Consider the following 20,622-nt stretch of genomic DNA (forward strand, 5'->3'; position numbering starts at 1 on the left):
AGGTCAGCAGGAAAGGCTGCTTTCCCAGGAAGCCTGCATGCAAACTGTTTTAACATTGCAGTGTTGAAGTAGACACATTTAACATTTGACTCTCACAGGCTCAGCATCTTTTGGAGTACTTTGGAGATCACGTTTGTTACCTTAGTGCTGCTTAGAATCCTTTGTGTCTTTTCCAGGCAAGCTCAGGGTTCAGGCCATCCACCAGCTGTGTATGTACTCCATCTCTTTCAAATATGCATAAATAGCAGCCACTTCTGATGGAAACCCAGGAGTGACCTTGTATGAACTCTTCTTGTATACACTTTTTTGCAGGTGAGAGAATAAGCGCAGATTGAGATCTGACCAGGGTGTGGAATGCAATATGAGCTCTCTGTGCTTCTCTGCTGTGTTTACTAAAGGTCACCTCCCTCCTGATATACAAGGTGAGAGCATGTTTCCTCCCAAACATTAGCCCTTCAATTTTACTGAGGTTCCTTTGTGAGCAAGTAGTAGTCAGAAAGTCCCAAGGCTTTCCACTCAGCTTTTTTATCAGGCACATGGGTGACTGCACTGGTCTGAAAAACAAACTCTGCAATGCTTCTGCACCATCATATAAGTTCACACTTTTGCCCAATTTCTTTGTGTTGTCTCACACTGTGGCACAAGTCCAGATGAGGAAGCTGAGCCAGAGCTAGCTTGAACTTGAATCTGAGGTCATCAGAGATAGTCCTGTGAAAGCATCGGCTCAGTGCTTGCTAGCGGCAAAGAAAATCCAGTGCTAGGAAAGGATGGGAGCCAAACCAAAAGGCTGCTGCATAACCCTATGGCTCATCTGTGCATGAAGAACTCTGTGATGCGCTCTTTCTCTCATGCCAGGACAAGAAAAATGGGAGAGGTCTAGAGGAGACAAGCCAGGTTGACAGAAGGTATGGAACAGTTTATGTCTTGGGAATAAGTCAGAAAACAGAGTGGAATATAAAAGAAGTTTATAGAGATGACTGGTGCAGAAAGGATCGGTTTTATAAATCTCCCATCCAATACAAAGACTACAGGCTGTGTGAAATTGCCAGAATCCAGATGAAAACAACTTGAATGAAGGGGCTGGCAAGTGAACAAACCTTATCAGGTTTCAGCCAGTTGTCCCATTTGCAAATATTTGGAGGCAAGGGAAGGTACAAGATATGCATCATGTGCTTATACTGTTCTTTACCTTCAGTGACTGTCAGTTAATGCCCAGTGCTGAGTGTGGGATGCCAATCTGATTGGACCTTCCAGTCAGTCTGGCTTCAGTACAATTTCCAGGCCTAGGGTTGCCAGCTGAAGAAAGAAGGGGAGTTTTTGGAACAGATCTGAAGAAAGGTCACAAAGATCCTCAGAGGGCTGGAGCACATCTATAAAGACAGGTTGAAGTAGATGGGCTTGTTCATCCTGGAGAAAAGGCAACTCAGGAAAGACTTCACTGTGTTCTTCCAGTGCTTAAAGGCAGATTATAAACCAGAAGGGGAGCAATTTTTTACATGTTCTGAGGGGGAAAAGGACACAAGGGGAAATGGCTTTAAACTAAATGAGAAGAAACTCTTTACTCAGAGGGTAGTGAGGTGCTGACACGGGCTACTCAGACACTGTAAATGCCCCATCCCTGGAGGTGCCCTAAGCCAGGCTGGATGGGGCCCTGGGCAGACTGAGCTGGTGGAAGGCAACCAGCCCACGGCAGGGAGTTGGAGCTCGATGATCTTTAATGTCCCTTCCAACCTAAGCCATTCTATGATTCTATTAACATATCCATTGCAGCTCCGGATGGATCCTCAGTGATGTTTGTTAAACAAAAAATGGGGATTTGTAAAAATAATAGAAGATGATGCAGTTGCAATCAGCAGCTCACATTTGAGAAATATCACAGCAACATACATCAAGAGAACTTATGCATAGAAGCTTCAAAAATGTATAATGTTTCCCAAATCTTCATCAAAGCTGTGAATTTCATAAAGTTCAAGGGATTGACCAATCCAGCAGTTCCTTAAAGTATGGGTGCTGATTAGGGAGATATTATTTACTTTTCTGAAGTAAGGTGGCCTAGGGCAGAGTAAAATGCTAAAAATATTCTTTTGATTTGCAAAATGAAATAAAGACATGGATGGAATTAAAAGGAAGAATCTGAAGATGAAAAACGGCTAAGTGATTTAACAGCTTTGGTTGGATGAGGTTGGATGAGGGCCACTCATTTAAATGAATTAAACAGCCATCTTCAATGTGAAAATCAACTCATCTGTGATATGTGTCAAACCATGACCACATCTGAAATGAAACTTAAATTTTGGTAAGTTCAAGTTATGGCAAATAATTTAATGCACTTCAATACATTGGCCAAATATAGTCCTGTGAAAAATGAAAAATATGCAGCTGTGCTTTCCATTTTGATAAAGGAATTTGAGAATAGGTTTCAAGATTTAAAAAAAAATCATCAATTTTTTGTATATTTGCAACTCCATTTTCAGTCAACATAAATACATTACCTGCAAATTTTCAAATGAAATGTATAGAGTTGCAATCAGACATTCAACTCAAAGAAAAATCTGATCATGTCTCTCTACTAGACTTCCATAAGACCTATCTTACCAGGGAGAAATATGCCTTGTTTCACAGTTCTGACTTATTCACACCATTGCTTTGGGGCAGTGTGTATGTTTGTAACAACTGCTTTCGAGGATGAAGCACAGAAAGAAATAGATCAATATCGAGCACCTTGGGAACGCACCAAGAACATTAACAAAAACATCATCAAATATCCCATTAGTTTTGTGTTCATGTTGCCTTCTTTTTTTATGTTTTAATTTAAAGGGGAAAAAAAGAGAAGAAAAAAAAAGTGCTATTACTTGTGTTAACTGTACTGTATATATATTTTATGTGCAGGCCAACACAACAATTCATTCAGTGTGACCCAGGTATTTCAAAGGTTGGATATCCATACAAGCTCTTTGGTAGAGGTTTTACTCAATGATTCAAATTTAGCATTTTCAATCCAGATAAGTACTGACTTCTGAGAATCAGAACTACATCCTTCTTCTCATGCCTGCAGTTTCTCTGTTGACAAGCAGAAAAATTGGGGCATGCTGCAGCCAGTCTGACAGGAGTGAATCATAAGTATGTTCTTTCTGTGTGATCATTGTTGATAAGGGTGTAGGACTAATCTGGAGTCTCTCATTACTACTCTAGCAATAGATATTTGGTTTATAAAGGCAAGAGCTGCAAAAAGGACACCAAGAGCAAAAAAATTGCATGTGAAGCAGTAACAGTAACTTTTAGTGCAGTAGGTTTGGAGGAAGAGCCAGGCGAACACTGTTATTGACATTCCTAAGAAAATGATTTGAATGAGATTTCAGGGGATCATGGTTCTTATTCTGCTCAATGCTGAATATATGTGTGGATAACTCACACCACAGTAGCTCTGAATTATTGCTTTTTGTGGACCTATGCTCAGTTTTGAGCTCTGCTGTGAGTGAAAATGGACAACTAAGAGATATAAAAGGAATTACACAGACCAACAGGCATTTCTGACACAAACACACTAATTACTGAATGGCTTTATTCTTGTGCAGTAATGCTGCCTTTTTCCTGCAAATTCACTGTGCCAATTCAGAGTTCATAGAAAATATTTTACATCCAACGTGACTCTACATGCAGGTAGTGCAAAACTGCACATGCTGTCTCACAGCAGAGAGCAGCTTCTTTCATGTTCCAGCCTCCTTAAACTAGTTTAGGGACAGAGCTGACAGTTACAGATGGGAAGCCTTGACCTATGAAATATTTTTGTTACACTTTAATGCATTACTGTTATACTGTGACTAAGTGATAAGATTCTCTCTGGAAAAGATACCGGTTTGCCCAGTTTTATGCAGAGCAGTTCCAATGGACTTTAACTTTCACTCCTAGCAGCCATCACTGCAGCAAGTAGTGCTCTTGTGAGAGGGAAATTGGGCCCTAAGAAACTTATTATGGAATTATTACTTGAGTTGGTCTTTCAGTTTGCCTTCAATCTCTGTTTGAAGGAAGGGACTTGCTGCTTAAATCTCTTAGAGTTTCCTACAGACCTTTAAAAAGTTGCAGGGGAAATAAAAAGCCGTAATCTGGTACATCAGAATTAGTGAACTGGATTTGACCAGCAACCACCTCCCATATCCAGTATCAGCTGTTCTGTGGAGAATGAACGTCATCCCTGCAGCTAAGGAAGTAGTAGGATAACTAGCACGGTCCTTTTCTAATCCCCCACAGACACAATTGGTGGTTCTGCTGCAGAAATGTTTGTTTATCTTTGAGGGAGTCTATGATGTTGGCTATTTCAGCTCCTTGTACTCCTCCTTTTCCAGTTTAGAACTGCCCATTTGTGTTTGATATTCATTGTTTTGCCTTGATAGAAAATGTACAGAAAATACATCCAGTGCTCACAGACTCTTGTTTCAAGGGTTCTTTTTTAGTTTTTCTTGTTAGGAAAGCAGGAATGTTACCTTCTGTGGGGTATTTTGTGCTTTGGGTGTATGCTTTCCAGGCTGCTCAGTCTGGCACATCATAATGTAATGTAGCAGCAATTATACTCTGCTATTTGTTGCCAAGTACCAGCATAGGTAGAGAGCACATGGCTGAACACTGACTGTAGCACAGCAGAAATTAAAGGCTGTCTTCAGCCCATCCTCTCATCCTGCACTCTTGTAAATGTTTATGAATATACTGACATTAAGATAAGAGGGAAATTTCCTACCAGCTTCATTTGCAGTTTAATCTTTGACCAGGTCATAACTGCTGTTTGTTTGAAGTGAAAGTGCACATTTACCATTTCCCTAAACCTCATCCATCTTGAGATCATCAGAATTCTGAGTGCAGTGCATGGGAGCTGAACTTTCCTCTGCTTGTTTGTACTAAGGAACAATTCAGAACATTCTCTATTACTGCTCCCTTAGTTAGCTTGGTATCCCATTGAGTTGCTCTCAGCAAGCACTATAGGGTCTGATTGCAGGGTCTGATTGCAGCTGCTCAAGGTAGAGCTGTGTGAATGCAGACAGTGAAGCTCTGTAGCCCTTCTGGGTGGTATGACTGATTCTCACTTCCCCAAGTTTATTTCTTAACAGATGTTTTCAAGAGGCATTTGTGGAAGTGGGAGATGCCCCTGGACAGTGAAGACTGGCTTGCCCCCATGGTTTGAGGAAGACCAACCTCTGAGAACAGACAGGGAGATAATGACTTCAAGCTGAGGACAGGGGGAAAAAAACATAAAAATCATTATTTTTAGAGAAGTTCCAGCAAAATACAACATTTTGCTCTTTATTTTCCTCAAACAATTTTCAAGGGCACTAGACAGAAACATTTCAATCATTTATCTGACTGGGAGGTCAACGTCCTTTTGAATAACAGGTGAATGGGGTGAACCTTATTTCTCTCCTCTTGGACCCAGCTGCATGAATACTGCAAAAAAAGCATGTACACAGGACAGATATGGCCATGACAGGGACACGAGCTCCAGGTCAATTGTTTTATAGAGAATGCCATGTGAAAGCACTAACACATGTAGGAAGTCACGAGAACTGGGTCTGCCCTTGCAAAGTTGCCTGAGCTGCTGCTTTTTTGTTTGTTCATTTTGGTCAATCCCAGCGGTCCTCTGGCTTCCCCATGGCTTCCTTACCAAAATCATCCAGCAAAACAGTGCACTTCAGAGATCCAGCTGTTGTCAGAGGTGGTGTGGCCACAGCCTGCTCCTCCTGATAGGGGGATGCCAGGACATCCTCAGGGAACATCCTGCTGGATCATTTTTTTTCCTTGCAAAATGAGATCTGGATTGTGGTGTTGGTGTCAAATGTGGGGTAAGCTTGGCTGTATCTAAAAAAAAAAAAAAAAAAGCAGGTTAAATGTTTGAGTATCAGTGTGACACCATTTATCGTCATTAAATATGTAGGTCTTGGTTTTGGTGAGTAAGTTAATGTAGATTTTTGCAGGTGAAAACTTCTCAGTGTAAAAAGATGGAGATCACTTTGGCAGCAGGAGTTAAGCTGGATTTCAGATACTGCCTGGAGATCACATAGAACTGAAACACTTGGTCAAATGTTTTAATACTTGTGCAAGACTTTGCCTCAGTTGCAGTGGAGAGGCTAGTGGGAAGTAGTGAAGAACTTAGAAAGTTCCCCTAAACAGAAGACATGCAGAAGTTAATGTTTTTTTTTACTGTAATTTAAAGAAACATGAAAGCATCAAAGCACTGTTGTGACCCAGAGGATCACACTGGGAGTGTTCTTGTGATTATTCAAAACCAGCAGAACATGAATTTCTAATGCTCAAAACAATGTAGTGTGCTGTGATAATCAGGCACCTTACATCTTGCCAGAGGGGAGGGTGGTGCTAGAGGTTGTGAGACACGTGTCCTGCCACCAGTTGTCAGGATCAGAGGGACAAACAGCACATTCTGACACTGGGGAAGCATTGTTCCTTCTGCTCCCCCAAAGCAAGAAACAGGACTTCTGACAGGTTTCACCTCTAGGATATGCGTGAGTATAGCTTCTTGGTGACATGAGATGTTAAGTCACTTGATTACAAGGAAATCCTTTGCAACACTCGCAAAAAGAACAGCACTGCAGGTCTTCCCATGCTTTTTGGTGTGTTCTTTGGATTTTACCTTGGTCTAAAATAATACTGACTTCTTCTGGGAACCATATCGTAGCTGCCCAAAAGGAAAACAAACAGACCTTGGCAACAAATGCACCCAGGATCGGCAGTCCCGTGAACTGTAGGGTATGACTTGAAGGTGAAGTGAGAAGCTCCCAGTGAAGGCTGTCCCTGTCCCAGCAGCCCCAAACCTTCTTGGGCCAGGACTGATGTGTGTTTTGAATTCCCCTCTGCACATTGGTAGGGAATTGTTTGCCTTACTACTGTTGCAGTGTGTGGAAGGCCTGCTGATGTGGAAGCCAATGTAGCCCTCTACCTCTGCATTTCTGCCAGTACAAATGAAGTACAAATTGATTCTTTATGTTTCCAATGCTATGGGTCCTCATTAGCTTTGAGGTTCTATTTGCCAGATAAGTCTACTTGCCCCATGGGACACAAAGATGTGGACTCCTCAGCACTGAGCTGAGCGCAGTGCCAGATGCCTCAGTGCAGGCACCTGCGGATTGCTGGCTTGGAAGGGTTTGTTCCTCTTAAATCTGAAGCCCTCTAAAGAATGTTAAGTCTGCATTGTGTGTTTGGCAGTTTGTATAAAGAAGGGAACAGGTACTGCTTGTTGAATGCATGCTCATAGACAGCTATGAATAATGCCAATTCATGCTGGAGACCTACATACAAACTTACTTCCTGGACACGTATTAATCTGAATGATATTGCTTACAGTGAGTAAGGAATAAAATATAGCATACCTTTGTAGATCAAACACTGGCTGTCAGTGGAAGTGGCACTGAAGTGCCAGTGGAAGATTACACAAACTGGTTCCAGAAAGACATTCTGGTCTTTCTAGCAGAGGTAATGTTAGAGAGATTGCAATTTTCCTAAACCTAGTGGGAAATGAAGAGAGGATCTCATCTTGTACACAGAGATCAAGTTTTATTTCTGCAGATGTGCACACATAAGTATTCCTGATTTTCTGGCTTATAAAGCCTGTCAAGCCATTGAATGGTTTCCTATTGCATCTATGCCATGATCAAGTACTGACAAGAACATGTTTGTTATGAAATTTTTGACATGCAATACAGCAATATATTGAAGATACCTTTTGAAAACATTGATAACAGGACAGTTGTTAAGTCTCTTATCCTAACAAATATCTTTGTTTCTCTGGCAATTTAATTTGTTTGGACTGATCACATTTGTTATCTGCCAATAATCATATACCTGGGTTATGCATACAAAAGCCTTTGCTCATGTAAAAGAATATCAGTACGAGTTACTTAATAGTACTGTGCAAATTCTACCTTGGACAAAGGCCCAGACAACTTGAAAGAAACCTTAAGGAAAAAGAAACACACAGAATCCCCTCAGTTCGACATACTTACTTGCAGAGTTGGATTATGAGAGATATTCTTCTGTTGAATAAACTCTTGTGTGTCTGTACTTGATTAGAACCAACCTCAATACTTATTGAATGCAGATTTAATTTTGACTTCTACAAAGTGACAATATACTGTGTAGAGCTCAGTAGTGACTCCTGATTTAAGAGCCACTGATGAGCAGTGGCCCTGTCAGCAGCTGTCTGTCTTCATTTTGTGGAATTCAGAACAAAAAAAAATAAGACCAACAGCCCTGTGGGAATCTGATGGTTGGCAGTATCTGGTTTCCCAGAGATGCTAATGAAGACACCTTGGTTGAATACAGGATACTTCCACCAAAACCTTACAGGGAGGACGGCTGCTACTTAGGAACTGTCTGACAGAGGAAGTGTATTATAACATTAAATACTGGAGAAAAATGGGGAAAGTAGAAGAAACAGAGCAAGGCATTTGAATACTGTGTGATTTAATCCTCTTGAACTTGACTCACGTAAGTTGATATTGGTGGCTCTGGGGGACTTCACGCTTCCCATATATAGCAGGATCCAGTCTGACAGCGCACTCAGCAGTTCTCCTCACACCCGCTGTCTCCATGTGCATGAACTGCTTTCTAACGGAAGATGAAACTGAAACCACAAATACTGTCCAAAGTAGGAAGAGAATCATCAAAGTTCCCTTTCCATTTGTGGCCAAAAAGATCAGCAGTTCTAAAGCACACAGTGGTATCCTAGCCCTTGTTTTTTCTCTCCTTCTTTTTGACAGAGTTCTGCCACATGAAGCATTACATTGTATGAAACATCAGGTTTTAATTTGCCCTGAGGGTTAAAAATGAGAAAATTCTTCAAGGCAGGACTTTATGCACAGCTCCTATAAACCTGCCTTTGCTGAAGTCATAGTCAGCTGAACATCCCTGGAGAAAGGAAAGTTACTCAGAACCATTCATTCACAAGCTGGGAAGGGCAATATTCCTGCTGACTCATGCTTATAAGTATTTTCTTTGCTCCTCCTGCATTCATTGCAGCTCCACCTCTCATTTAGTGCCGGTAGCCTACTATATTTAAACGGCTGTCTTAGAGCAGAGGCAGTACTAAGGCTCATACTTTGGTTGGCTTTCTAGCTCTACGGGCATTTCCATACAGAACTTGCTTCTCAGTAGACCTGCAGGTAAAGGTAAGAAGGCTATAAGTGCCCTGCCTGTTGTACTGCTGTTTTCTGACTGTCACCAGGCTGTTTCTAGAAAGACTTGCTATTTTTGTGTGCTATAAGTTTGATTCTTTCCAATGGCTTCCAGTATGTTTGTGAGCTAACTGGCCTTCTGCGCAAGACTGAGAGTGCAAGCGGGGACAAGAACTAAAAGCTGTAGGAAAGTATGAAACTTAGAAGTTACCAGGAGCAAAAAACACTGGGATTTCTGTTTCTTAAAAGCACTGAAGAACTTAAACAGCTGTTGATGAAATGGATAAGTTGATGAAGAAATCAAGTTAAAGGAAACTGTTATTTCTGTGATAGCATTCTTGTTTCAACCTGAGTATCACAGCAGCTCTTCTAGTCTCTTCCATTGTTTATATACTGACTGCACTGTTCTTTTAAGCTTTCCCTGTATTGTACATGCTTTGTGGTCCTTACTTGAGCAAAAGTCCATTGGATGCGATAAGGAGAACTGCTTGCAGCTCACTGATTTAATTTGACCTTTTATTTCTGCTAAAGAGGACTTAGTTCCACTGCCTTTGCTTTTTCTTTTGCTGGCTTAAAATATGTTTCAGTTATGCAGCCTGGAGCTACCAGGGGTTACACTTAGTGAGTACCTCTAGGTTCAAGTCAGTGTCAAGAAGGTATGCAGAGGTTGGTCCAGGATGGCTGGACATTTTCCCAAGACTGAGAAACTGTATAACATCACATCAATGCTGGAATGCTTTGGAAGCAGCAAGGAGATGAACTCTGGAGCTTGCAGTGTTCTCCCAAATGGAGAGGAAGAAAAACATTCATTTAAAGTAGGAAGCCAGCAGCAGGATCCTGAGCAGTAGTGATGGATGTCACTAAACTGGCTGAATGTGAGAAGCTTGAGTCTCCCATGCAGCTCAAGCTTGCATTCAGTTAACTAGCTTTGAATAGAGTTCACATGAACTTCAGTGTGCTGTATGCTTTTCAATAGTCTCTGCAAGAATAGCTTTGCATCTGTTGCACTGCTGAGGTGTATATGCAGACCCCTAACTATGACATTGCGCATAAAATAATAATAGTAGTAATAAAAAGAAACACTTTAAACTTTCCCTGTCATTACAAGTAAAGTTTGAACAAGTGTCTATGACACTCTGGGCAGCTTTGCACCCCAAAGTCAATGTAGCCTATAGGATGAGAGTACCTGTAAATAGATTCAGCAGCTGGTTCGTTTTGCATTAAGCAGTAGATTTATTAACTATAAATTATAGAAATGGTAGCTTTAGGATGTGGATAGGACATTTTTAAATGGTAAAATAAACAGAAGCAAAACTAATAGTTAATCTTGTGCTGATAGATTTGTCCAGCATAAAAACTTCAGGCAACAGAAGATGTCTCACTACAGTGGGCATAATGGGGTTTTGTGAACCCAAATCTTGAATAAAACCATGGCTAAAAATGATCATGTATGTGGATGGACCTAGGAATTTCATCAGAATAACAACTGTGCTCATTTAGCCATTAATGTTTAGTTTGATTCCAGCAAAAGCTCCTTTTTCATGTGCCCAAAATATAGTGAACAAAAGAGGAGGGTGACTTGAGGAGTTATCACCAAGCCTGAGGCTGCTGGCTTTGTGCTGCATTTGGGATGATTGGGAGGAGTGGCTGGGAACAGCGGCTGGGAGCCAAGCAACTTTCCCCTACAGCAAACAAGGCTGCCAGACCAATGTCCTGTGCTTTTTTTGTCCTGTTCAGGCTGCCCCAGAAAAGCTCTGGCACAGGGCAGCATGACAAGCTATCGCGCTGCTTCCAGCTCCTGCTGGCACCGTTGCTTTGTACAGAGCTGGGTCAGTTCAGCAGCCTTGCTTCCAGCAAATGTCTCGCAGATGCTGCTGGATTACCACTGGGTGCAGAGTGCACGCAGTCTTCCCATGTGTACTGCTGCAGACTGCTGAGGAGCAGAGGCTTTCCAGAGCTCTTGCTTCCCACTTTCAGATTCCCAGTAGTTTAACAGAGAGAAGAGATGAAAAAAATAAGAACTTATTTACTGCAGCCACAGAGAGGGAAATAAATAGCTCTTACCACAGAGAAGAAACAAACCTCTGCCAGGTAAGTGCTGTGATTTAGGGTGATTTGAGTGAGCATCTTACTGGTTGCACCACTGTCCTGTCCCTGTGATGCCTCAGGTCATCATGGGTGCTGGTTTCCCCCAGTTCTGACTTTGGAGCTTTGTGGTAGGGAATTATCTGGGGATATATTCACACAGCAGTGGTAATGCAGGTTTTGGTTCATGGCTCCACCCAAAAGGCCGAGGAAATGCTGGGCCAGTTAGGTGTGCTTCTGGTGTGGATGTGCCTCAAGGGGTGGATGCACACCCCATATGGACGCAACATATGGAAAAATCCATCTTTTTAATGTATACATCTACCTATGGGTCACAGCTAAGCTAAGAACTGAAGTTTCCAACTCTTTCAAGCCAGAAATTACTTGAAGGCATGACTATTATGTCTTTTATGTGGTTCAGGCAGAATGCATGAGAATGGCTTAAATTTACAGTGAACTGGTAGTTAGGCAGTAAGTAGGCGTTATTAAACTGTGTTGCTGAACTTTGGACAAAGCTGCTAGTTCCACATTCCTCTCTGTACTTGGATGAAGCCAATCCTCTTGGAATAGCTATTGCTCTAGCCCAGGGATGGTCACGTCCTGCTGCTCATCAGAACTGTCACATCCTTGCAGGTCAGCAGGTCTTCTACTGAAGCCTGGGATTCTTCAAATCCTAAACTTAGCAGTGGCTTCCTGGCTGCTCATTCAGTCACTGGGGCCTTACTGCATTCAAGTAGTTGCTGGTGACGTAAATGTCAGGCTTAAAGGAGAGCATTGTGCTTGTAGGATGGCATCTGCTGCTGCAGTGCTTATGTCAAAAGCAGTGATGTGCCAGACTTGTGGGAGCATGCAGTGCACTTGCCAGAAATCTTGCTGTGTTTGGAAAGTGTGGAGAGTCTGCCCTGCTGAAAAGAGTCCTGCCATTCAGTGCATTTTGTCTTAACTTTCCAAATGAGAGTAATGTTTTTAAAAGCTGTACCCCCTGTAGGATAACACAAAAGCTTCTGCTGAACTTTAAAAGTCTCCATTTTACCACAGTAAAAGCAACTTCTGACTTTCCTGGACTAGAGACAGTGTAGTTTAGAAGTGGTTACTTAACATTTTGAGATCCCTGCAGAAATGGAAAAAAAAAACAAAAAAAAAACAAAAAAACAAAAAAAACAAACAAAAAAAACCCAATCAAACAACAACAACAACAAAGTATGAAAACAAACCTTTGATTCACTATCCAGTGAGTACTTTCATAACAAAATCAGATGTTTTGCACATTCCACTCTCATGAAAGCTTAGCCTCCAAGATAATATTGCTGCATATTTAAACTTCTCAACTTTCTCAAACCTGAAACTCTTCTCTGGAAAATGAATTAAGAGGACATCCACAGGTTCAGGAATCAAGTAAGCACTTCTCAAACAGTCCTCTCGCAGTGGAGCAACTCACGTTTGAAACTGCAGCCAAGGGACTTCTTAGTAAACACATGTGCAACTGCAAAAAAGTGAAAGGCATTGGTGATGAATGGGGATTGTGATAATAGTCCTTTTCCACATAGCAAAGGCAGAACTGAAGTTTTCATTGACAGGCTGCAACATGTCAGGTACTGCATTCAGAGGGTTACTGACGTCAGGAGCTGTCTTGAAGGGACTGAAAACCATGTGGGAGAGAGAGATATGAGCCCTCTCCTTTCTCTATGATATAATCTGGGAATCATCCTTCCCTTTCTAAGAAGGGGAAAAGATAAGTGGGCCTGTCCTGAGGGTGGAAGCGTAGTGTGACGGTGTGTGGTGCAAGGATAACACTTTGGATCAGCTCTCTGCTGTGGTCTAGAGACAGTCACAGCTTTTTGTCAAGCAGAAATGCTTCAGAACTACTCTGTTTTAACAGGTTGGTTCCTGGGCCTAAATGCTTCCAGACAGGGAGATGTACTCAGCATTGGGCAGGCACCAAAACAAGAGTGAGTCCAAGACAATTCCCGTGGTGATCATAGGTAAGCTTTCTCTTCCTTATATTCTCCAGTGCCATTACTGCTTTGGACTTGTCTTCAGCTTTTGTTCCATGTATTGGTACTCAAACCAGAAATCCCTGGCCATCATTTCTGGCTTTTTTCTCTGACAGCCAAGCTTTGTGCAGAGCCAAATCTGGGTGGTAATAAGCAGGGAACCAGCTATTCAATAGCGCTTCTTTATTATTATTATTATCTTATAACAAATATGGTAAACTTTTGGACTGGTGCTTATTTGGGCATTTAGGTGTTTAGAAGTGTTTGGAACCATTGCACTGTGAGGTAATTACTTCACAGGAATTTGATTAGTAGTGCTTGATTTAGGGGATGAGTAGGTGGTTGGTATATATGCATTTTTTTTTTTTTTATTTTGTTTTCCATCATTTGTTTAGGAATTGCTACAAATGCTGTTATAGGGTGTTTTTTTGTTGTTTGTTTTTATTTTTTCCAAAGATTTTTAAAATAATGCATGATGAATCTCTTGGGATGGATACTGATTTTATATAAAATTGTACAGAATGGTAAAAAGCTGCTGTTTGTCATCAGTTTTTAAAAACAGGTTATATAGTAAATGTATTGCACCCCTTCTGACACAGGAGGTTTGTAGTACAAGGTGAGCAAGCCTAAGTGGTGACATGGACACCTTCTTCTGAGTGAGACACTATGAGCTGTGCTCTAGCACAGGCACTGGACCCCAAGCTGTGCTTATGACTGTGCATATCCAACTTACCTGTCGTTCAGAGAGAAAATTTTACACATGCATATTCAAGGGTTGTGCACTCAAGTGCTTAAATTTGTCTCAGGGATGTCCTAAAGCAAAGGACCAAGTTGAAATGTGTATTGTTTCTATCACAGCTGCAGTTTAGTTTGCTTTTAATTTCTGGATAACTTTCATGGGAATGGAATATCCCAGACACTGACCCGCAGCAGACTTTGGCCCCAGCTGTGGCAGGCTCTGCCCTTTTGCATAGCTCAGCTCGCTGTTAGCCCAAGCCTCCCCATCTCTGCTGCCTGGAGAAGTGGCCTTTGCTCAAGTGGTTCACACACACAGCATGGGCACTGTGTCAACATGACCCACTGCAGGCTGCTGTGTCACTTCAGCTCCCCTCCCCTCCATCATTACTGCATTATGTAATGCTTGTTAGTCACTCCGTTGTGAGCAGCTGTGAGCCAGAGGCTGACGGCTTGTCATCCAGGCACTGTGAAATATTAAACGTGCTGGAGGACGGCCATGTGAAAAGTTTCCATAGGCTGCTCTTGCTGGGCTCTGCAGTTGCAGTCTTTCCACTGTCTGCAGGAGGAGGTCAGATATCCTGCAGCCAGTCAGAAGTACTATATTCTGAGGCACTCTTGGCACAGCAGGCTTTTTTCCTTAACGCACTGCCTGCAGTACAGACTGGGGCTGATTCCAGTAAGCGACCAGCTTCCAGATCTTTAAAGCTGATGAGCAGTGACTGAGTTTGTCAGCAGGCCAGAGACTTTAAGCTTCAGGTGAGGCTGGGGAGCAGAAGGGGATATGTGAGGGCAGAAAGACTTCCCCAGCTGTGTCTGATGGGTTATCTGTAGCTTGAAAATACAAAGGATTGTGTCTGAAGTGTGCATCTTAACCTTTGGTTTGGTCAAGATGCTTAAAACACTTCTTAAAGGGCTGTACTGTCTGCAGGAGTAAAAAAAAAAACATCTCCATTGTGTCTCTTCAGGGAATGGACCTTCTGGAATCTGCCTCTCATATTTGCTGACAGGCTACACACCTTACTTCAAAAGACACTCTCTTCATCCTCATCCCATTCTTCAAAGTAAACTAGAAGAGGCAGCAGATGTGTCCATTTTGGACCAGGTTTGTATAAAGAAAAATGACTTTGTTAGCAGAAGATGTTAGTTTATCAACATAGTGAGGCGCTCGGGGGGTTTATTATAAGTGATGTATTCATCTGAATTTTCAGAGTGTGTAGAACACACTCAGACAGAATGAGTCTTAAGCAAAGCATTCTAGTTGTCCAAATTTCCCTTGTGTGAAGTGCCAGCACTGCTAAGATCCTCAAGAAAGTTCTCAAACAGTAACAGGGGCTGTATGCAATTAAATGAACTTCACAAAACTCCAAAAACAGTGTCTGGAAGTATAGCAGTTATAAACAGTCTGCAGCCTGACAGGACACGCATTCACAGCATCTGATCTATCTCTCTTTAGGATCTGGAGTATCTGTCTGAAGGTTTAGAGGGAAGATCCAACAGCCCTGTGGCTCTTCTGCTTGATACCCTTCTGCGACCTGATACAGACTTTGGTGTGAGTGCAGAATCTGTGCTCACTTGGAGGCACGAGACTGAAAGAGCCATCTCCCACCTGGTCCTTGGCAAGAACCCTCCAGGAGGTGCCTGGCATGTATGTGAACCAAAACCTAACTAACTGCTTACAACTGTATTTTATAAAATAGCCAAATGCATTGACTGGAGAGTTGAAGGTACTCCAGTGTGCTACTCACACATGCTTGATTTTGCATGTACAAAGAGGTGTAAGAGCTTTAAAAGGGTGAACAGGACTGGCATTTATATTTCCAGTTAATTGTTCTTTTTGGAGAAAATGGGGGGTTTCATCCATGCCAATGCATCTAATGAAATCATTGGCTTCTTCTGTTGTGAGATATACTGAAACTTGAGTTACACTTAGCTTCTTACATTAAATAACTGAATGCCCTTTAACTGTTTCTTGCTCCAGTCTATTGAGGGCTCCATGATTACCCTGAGCAGAGGGGAATGGATGGGACTCCCAGATCTCCAGTTCAAGGACTGGCTAAAGCAAAAGAAAAGGTGAGATACTCATGGTCTGATTTCTTGCAAGCATCCATATGTTATTTGGGAACTTGGAGTGGGCTGGACTTCTTGAATGCAGCTGCCTATCTTTAGTGGGTGATTCTTCTGAAAGGTCACTCAGAGTATTCAGACTATGAGTTCTTCTGAACTGTCTGACTTCTACAGCTACTGCTACTGACCCTAATGATAAATACAATAATCTGAGATACTCCACAGCTTCTCAGATGCTTCTACTCTGTAACTGTTGAAGCCTTAGAGTCTAGTAATTGAAAGTGGAATAGCAGTGAGATACATGTGAGAAAAGAGTGAATGAGTGACCATGTTCTTAGGGATGGAATTTGTATTAAAAATTTTCCTCTGTCCAGCAGCTTCCAAATCTGATTACCAGCTCTGTATACTGGGAATAACTTAGCTAAAGTCAGGGAAAATAGATAAGCCTCCTGTAGTAGTGACGGATTAGATAGCTCTAGGATACATTCAGTGGAAGAAGTAAGAAATTCCAGGCTCTTACTTAACTGCTGCTTGACCTTTGTAATATATTGCAGGGGCCTCAGAAACCATAGAGCCACAGCAGAAGACATTGCTCAATACTACCAGCATTATGTAGTGAAGAAAGGGCTGCAGAAGAACTTTAGATGTGGGACTGTTGTAACCTCTGTGAGGAAAGTAAGTGCAAAGAGCATCTCCAACCACGCACAGAAAGATCTACAGAAGAGTGACTTGCTCTGGAACTTCAGTGAGGAGAATATGGAGGTCTTTCAGGTGGATGGATTTGTCAAAACTGTCAAAGGTGACAAGGAGCCCTTCACTGTCTATGCAGAGAATGTGGTCTTAGCTACAGGAACGTATGATAGTCCCACTTGGCTCAGGGTCAAGGGAGAGAACCTTTCCTATGTCCATCACCAGCTCTCTGCCCTAGAGGAAGCAGTGAAAAACAACAGTATTGGTATCACATCAGATCCAGTTTTGATTGTAGGTGCTGGTTTGACAGCTGCTGATGCGATTCTCTTTGCTCACCACTGCAGTATTCCAGTAATTCATGTTTTTCGGAGACGAGTCAGCGATCCAGGTCTTATTTTTAACCAGCTACCCAAAATGATGTACCCTGAATACCACAAAGTCCATCAGATGATGAAGGAACAGTCAGCTGCTTGTGCTGGGCCCTATGAGTGCTACGTTAGCCTGCCTGAGCACCATGTTCTATCTTTTGGCAAGGACAAGAAATGTATCCTTCAAGACAAAAACGGCTGCCAGAAAGCTTTTAAAATTTCCATGGCTCTTGTTCTAACTGGTTCAAATCCCAACCTCTCCTTTCTGCTGAATAATGGCATTGACTTGGCGATGGACAGTGACCAACCAGTCAATCCCAAGAGGAATCCCATAGATGTTGACCCATTCACTTATGAATGTACTCAGGAGAAAGGGCTTTATGCTCTAGGGCCTCTAGCTGGAGATAACTTTGTACGCTTTGTACAGGGAGGGGCTCTGGCTGCTGCCAGCTCTCTCTTAAGGAAAGCAAACAAAAATCCTCCATAACAACAAAAGCCACCTATGCTAACAATGTCTGAATGGGTTACTGCTGATGTCAGAGAATTTGATATGCACGTATTTAAATGAGAAGGCTACTCTTGCCATTCTTCAGGATTATGCAGTTACTAAGTTCTTGCTGAGTTATTTGGAAAGGTTACATCACCAGAGTTTCATTCATGGCAGTAACTTCATTCCCAGGGTATTCTGCTCCTTTTCTACATGGCTGTGTATGCAGGCAGCAGGGGCACTGAACCTTCCTCCTGGAGAAGTGGAGGGTAAGGTAGTGAATGCTCTTTTGTGTTAACACCTCCCAGGTTTCTGAAAGTTGAAATGAGGAATAATCAATGTAAATTACTTCCAGACCGCAGGCTGACAACTCTCTGTCTGTCAGTCTTCCAGTGTTTGTGATGAAGAAAAGTAATCCAGGGTGGTTTTGATTGCTCCTGTGGCTCAGCTGTATGTTCTCATCAGATGAGAACTCACTGGAAGAAGTGCAAATAAACTGGCACAGAAACACAGCCAAAAGTGCATCATCTCATTGATGACACCAGCAACATGTAATATATAATATCCTTTTATTCAGAAGTTTTCTGTAATGTATTTTCTTCTGAGAACGGGCAACACTGATTTTACAAACATCTGGTTTGCCATCATCCAGCTTTCTACTAATTCCCAAAATGTGGTGGCCAAGTTCTTGGTAGCTTCTGCAGAGACAGCAGAGCTAAATGGGAGCTGCTGGTCTGCCATGAAGCCCTGCCCAGGCACTGAGTGGGGCTTCTGCTGCAGAGTGCTTCAGAGAAAAGCAATATGGCATGTACTGTAGTGTGAATTTCTAATGTAATGTCATCTAATAATAATATTGTGTATTAAGGGGAAATGGCACAGTCACTTTTTGGTCGTTTATGGTAAATATTATGATCTTTTATATACTGTTTTTCTTACGAAGGATATTTTTTAATTGACAAAGCATTTTGCTACATGCTTTCAGACAGGCTTTTGAATGAGCTGGGATGGGTGGGAATGATGCTTTTTGTTACCAACAGCATTCCCAACAGACCTGCAAGGCCTTCTGTAGCTCTCCTAGGAAAAAAATGAGAGTTATAGCTAATGTTATTAAAACAAAGGCACTCTGCTCCCTACACTGTAATGAAGCTTAGTGATGTAACGGGATGCTTCACAAAGCACTGGAAACCGGTATACATGGAGACAGTGGCTGTTCTGAAGTGAATGAGCTTCCAGTTGTGTAGGGAGATGTGTAAGGAGCCTGCCTGTAGCATTGCTGTATCACACCTGGATGCCTTTGCCACTGACTTCAATGGAATATTTTTTCAATAAAGTTATTTCAGACTTATTCTCAGTTTGTTTGCTTTTAACTCTGCCTTTAAATCTCTTACCAAGTCAAGATCATGAGCTTCCTGATAAACATTGTGATGTGTTTTGATGTATGTGTTGAACCCTGCCTTGTTCCCCTCTGTAGCAACACAACACCAGATTTTTCCATGTCTTTGCAGACACTTCACTAAAATGCCCTCTTCCTTCTGAGAGCCACACTACAAAATCAACTTATTTGCCAAGCACTTTGTTCTTGCCTAGGAGGTGTTTGATTTTTTCCCATCTGCTGGCTATTTCATCTTATCCAGACAGATTCCAAGTCATGTCCTATTCCTGTAAGTTGTAAGACTGCTTATGTTGAAAACGACAGTTAGGGCTCTGTTCCAACCCCACAAATAGGGTGAGGTTTGAAGTTAGACACAGTTGGTCAGGGCCTTTCTGGGAAAATCATGGAGTATATCCAAGAGTGGAGATTCTACCACCTCTTTGGAAACCCTGTTCAGCCTCTGACCACGTTTGCTTTTTGTATATATATATATATATTCGTCATAGATGATGAGCCTGCAGTGTGCACTTGCAGAAGGCAAACTGCACCCCAGACTGCATCAACAGAGGGGTGGCAGCAGGCAGGGATGGGACTATCTCTCTCTGCTGTGCCCTCATGAGGACCATCTGGGGATACCTGCAGTACTGTGTCCAAGTCTGGGGCACTTGGCATGAGTGTGGAGTTGGAGTGGGTCTGGAGGAGGCCATGGAGAAGGCTGGAGCACCTCTCCTGTGAAGACAGGCTGAGGGAACTGGGCTTGCGGACTTCTTGCCTAGAGAAGAGAAGGCTCTGGAGAGACCTATTTGTGCTCCTGAAAGGGAATTTACAAGCAAGAAGGGGAGCAACTTTTATCTGCTCTGATAGTGATAGGACAAGGGGGGATGGCTCTAAACCAAAAGAGGGGAAATTTAGGTTAGGTGTTAGGAAGAAACTCTTTACTCAGATGGCAGTGAGGCCCTGGCACTGCTGTCCAGAGAGCTGTGGGTTCCCCACCCTGGAGATGCGCATAGCCAGGCTGAATAGGGCGCCCCCCTGGTGGGCGTACCTAGCCCACAGCAATGGGGTGGAGCTCGATGATCTGAAAGGTCCCTTCTAATCCAAGCCATTCTATGATTCTACATTTAACAGTGATAATCTAACTGCCTCATTCCACTACAGTTGAAGAAGAAATGCCTTTACCCCTTTCTGGGCCATGTGGGAGGCTACCTGACTTCCTAGCTTTGCAAATCGTCCTTCATGAAGAAGACACCCTGTGGGTTTCCAGCTCTGTGCTGCTCTTTCTCAACTGCTGACCTTTGTTAGGAAAAAAAGGGGGAAAAAAAAAATAAAAATAAAAAAATCAATAACTGATCAGTATTCACCTTTCTAGAAATAGCGTTTTTTATCAGCTCTCAAATTCCCACATCAGCAGTAAATGAACCAGAGAATGAAAGCCTAAGGGCAACTTTAAAACAAAACAAAACAAAAACAACCAGCAAGCCCAGGAGCATTGGGCATGTTGGGAATATGGGAGGTAGGAGTAGTGTGGAAGGAAAAACTGCTCTTCCCATTGCTGGAGTCAAAGTCACAGCATTTGTGCTGATCAGTTCCTCTATCCCACATGATGTTACTGTGATCTACTTTGCCCTGTACCAGAGAGCTCCTATTTGGG

General features: G+C 42.4%; 1 protein-coding gene and 1 long non-coding RNA gene across 4 annotated transcripts; one reads left to right on the plus strand and one right to left on the minus strand.

Moving 5' to 3' along the window:
- The first annotated feature begins 813 nt into the window (after window positions 1–813).
- OSGIN1 (oxidative stress induced growth inhibitor 1) lies at window positions 814–18,944 on the plus strand. Of its 3 annotated transcripts, none has more exons than XM_032447090.1 (6): window positions 814–905; window positions 13,138–13,240; window positions 14,956–15,092; window positions 15,444–15,635; window positions 15,969–16,060; window positions 16,609–18,944. In XM_032447090.1, exons 2-6 carry the CDS (start codon window positions 13,156–13,158, stop codon window positions 17,597–17,599), a joined length of 1,497 nt encoding a protein of 498 aa, XP_032302981.1. In that variant the 5' UTR covers window positions 814–905; window positions 13,138–13,155; the 3' UTR covers window positions 17,600–18,944. The 3 variants fall into 3 exon arrangements, with proteins under 3 accessions (XP_032302981.1, XP_015729337.1, XP_015729338.1); XM_015873851.2 differs by lacking the exon at window positions 814–905 and adding an exon at window positions 9,031–9,167; XM_015873852.2 differs by lacking the exon at window positions 814–905 and adding an exon at window positions 9,192–11,264.
- LOC107319180 lies at window positions 5,277–8,964 on the minus strand. Its single transcript, XR_001557654.2, has 2 exons — window positions 8,488–8,964; window positions 5,277–5,844 (listed from the first exon to the last, which is right to left on the minus strand). It is a non-coding gene; the product is annotated as an uncharacterized LOC107319180 (long non-coding RNA).
- Window positions 18,945–20,622: the final 1,678 nt, after the last annotated feature.

Source organism: Coturnix japonica, chromosome 11 (genome assembly GCF_001577835.2).
Source record: "Coturnix japonica isolate 7356 chromosome 11, Coturnix japonica 2.1, whole genome shotgun sequence".
Lineage (NCBI taxonomy): Eukaryota > Metazoa > Chordata > Aves > Galliformes > Phasianidae > Coturnix > Coturnix japonica.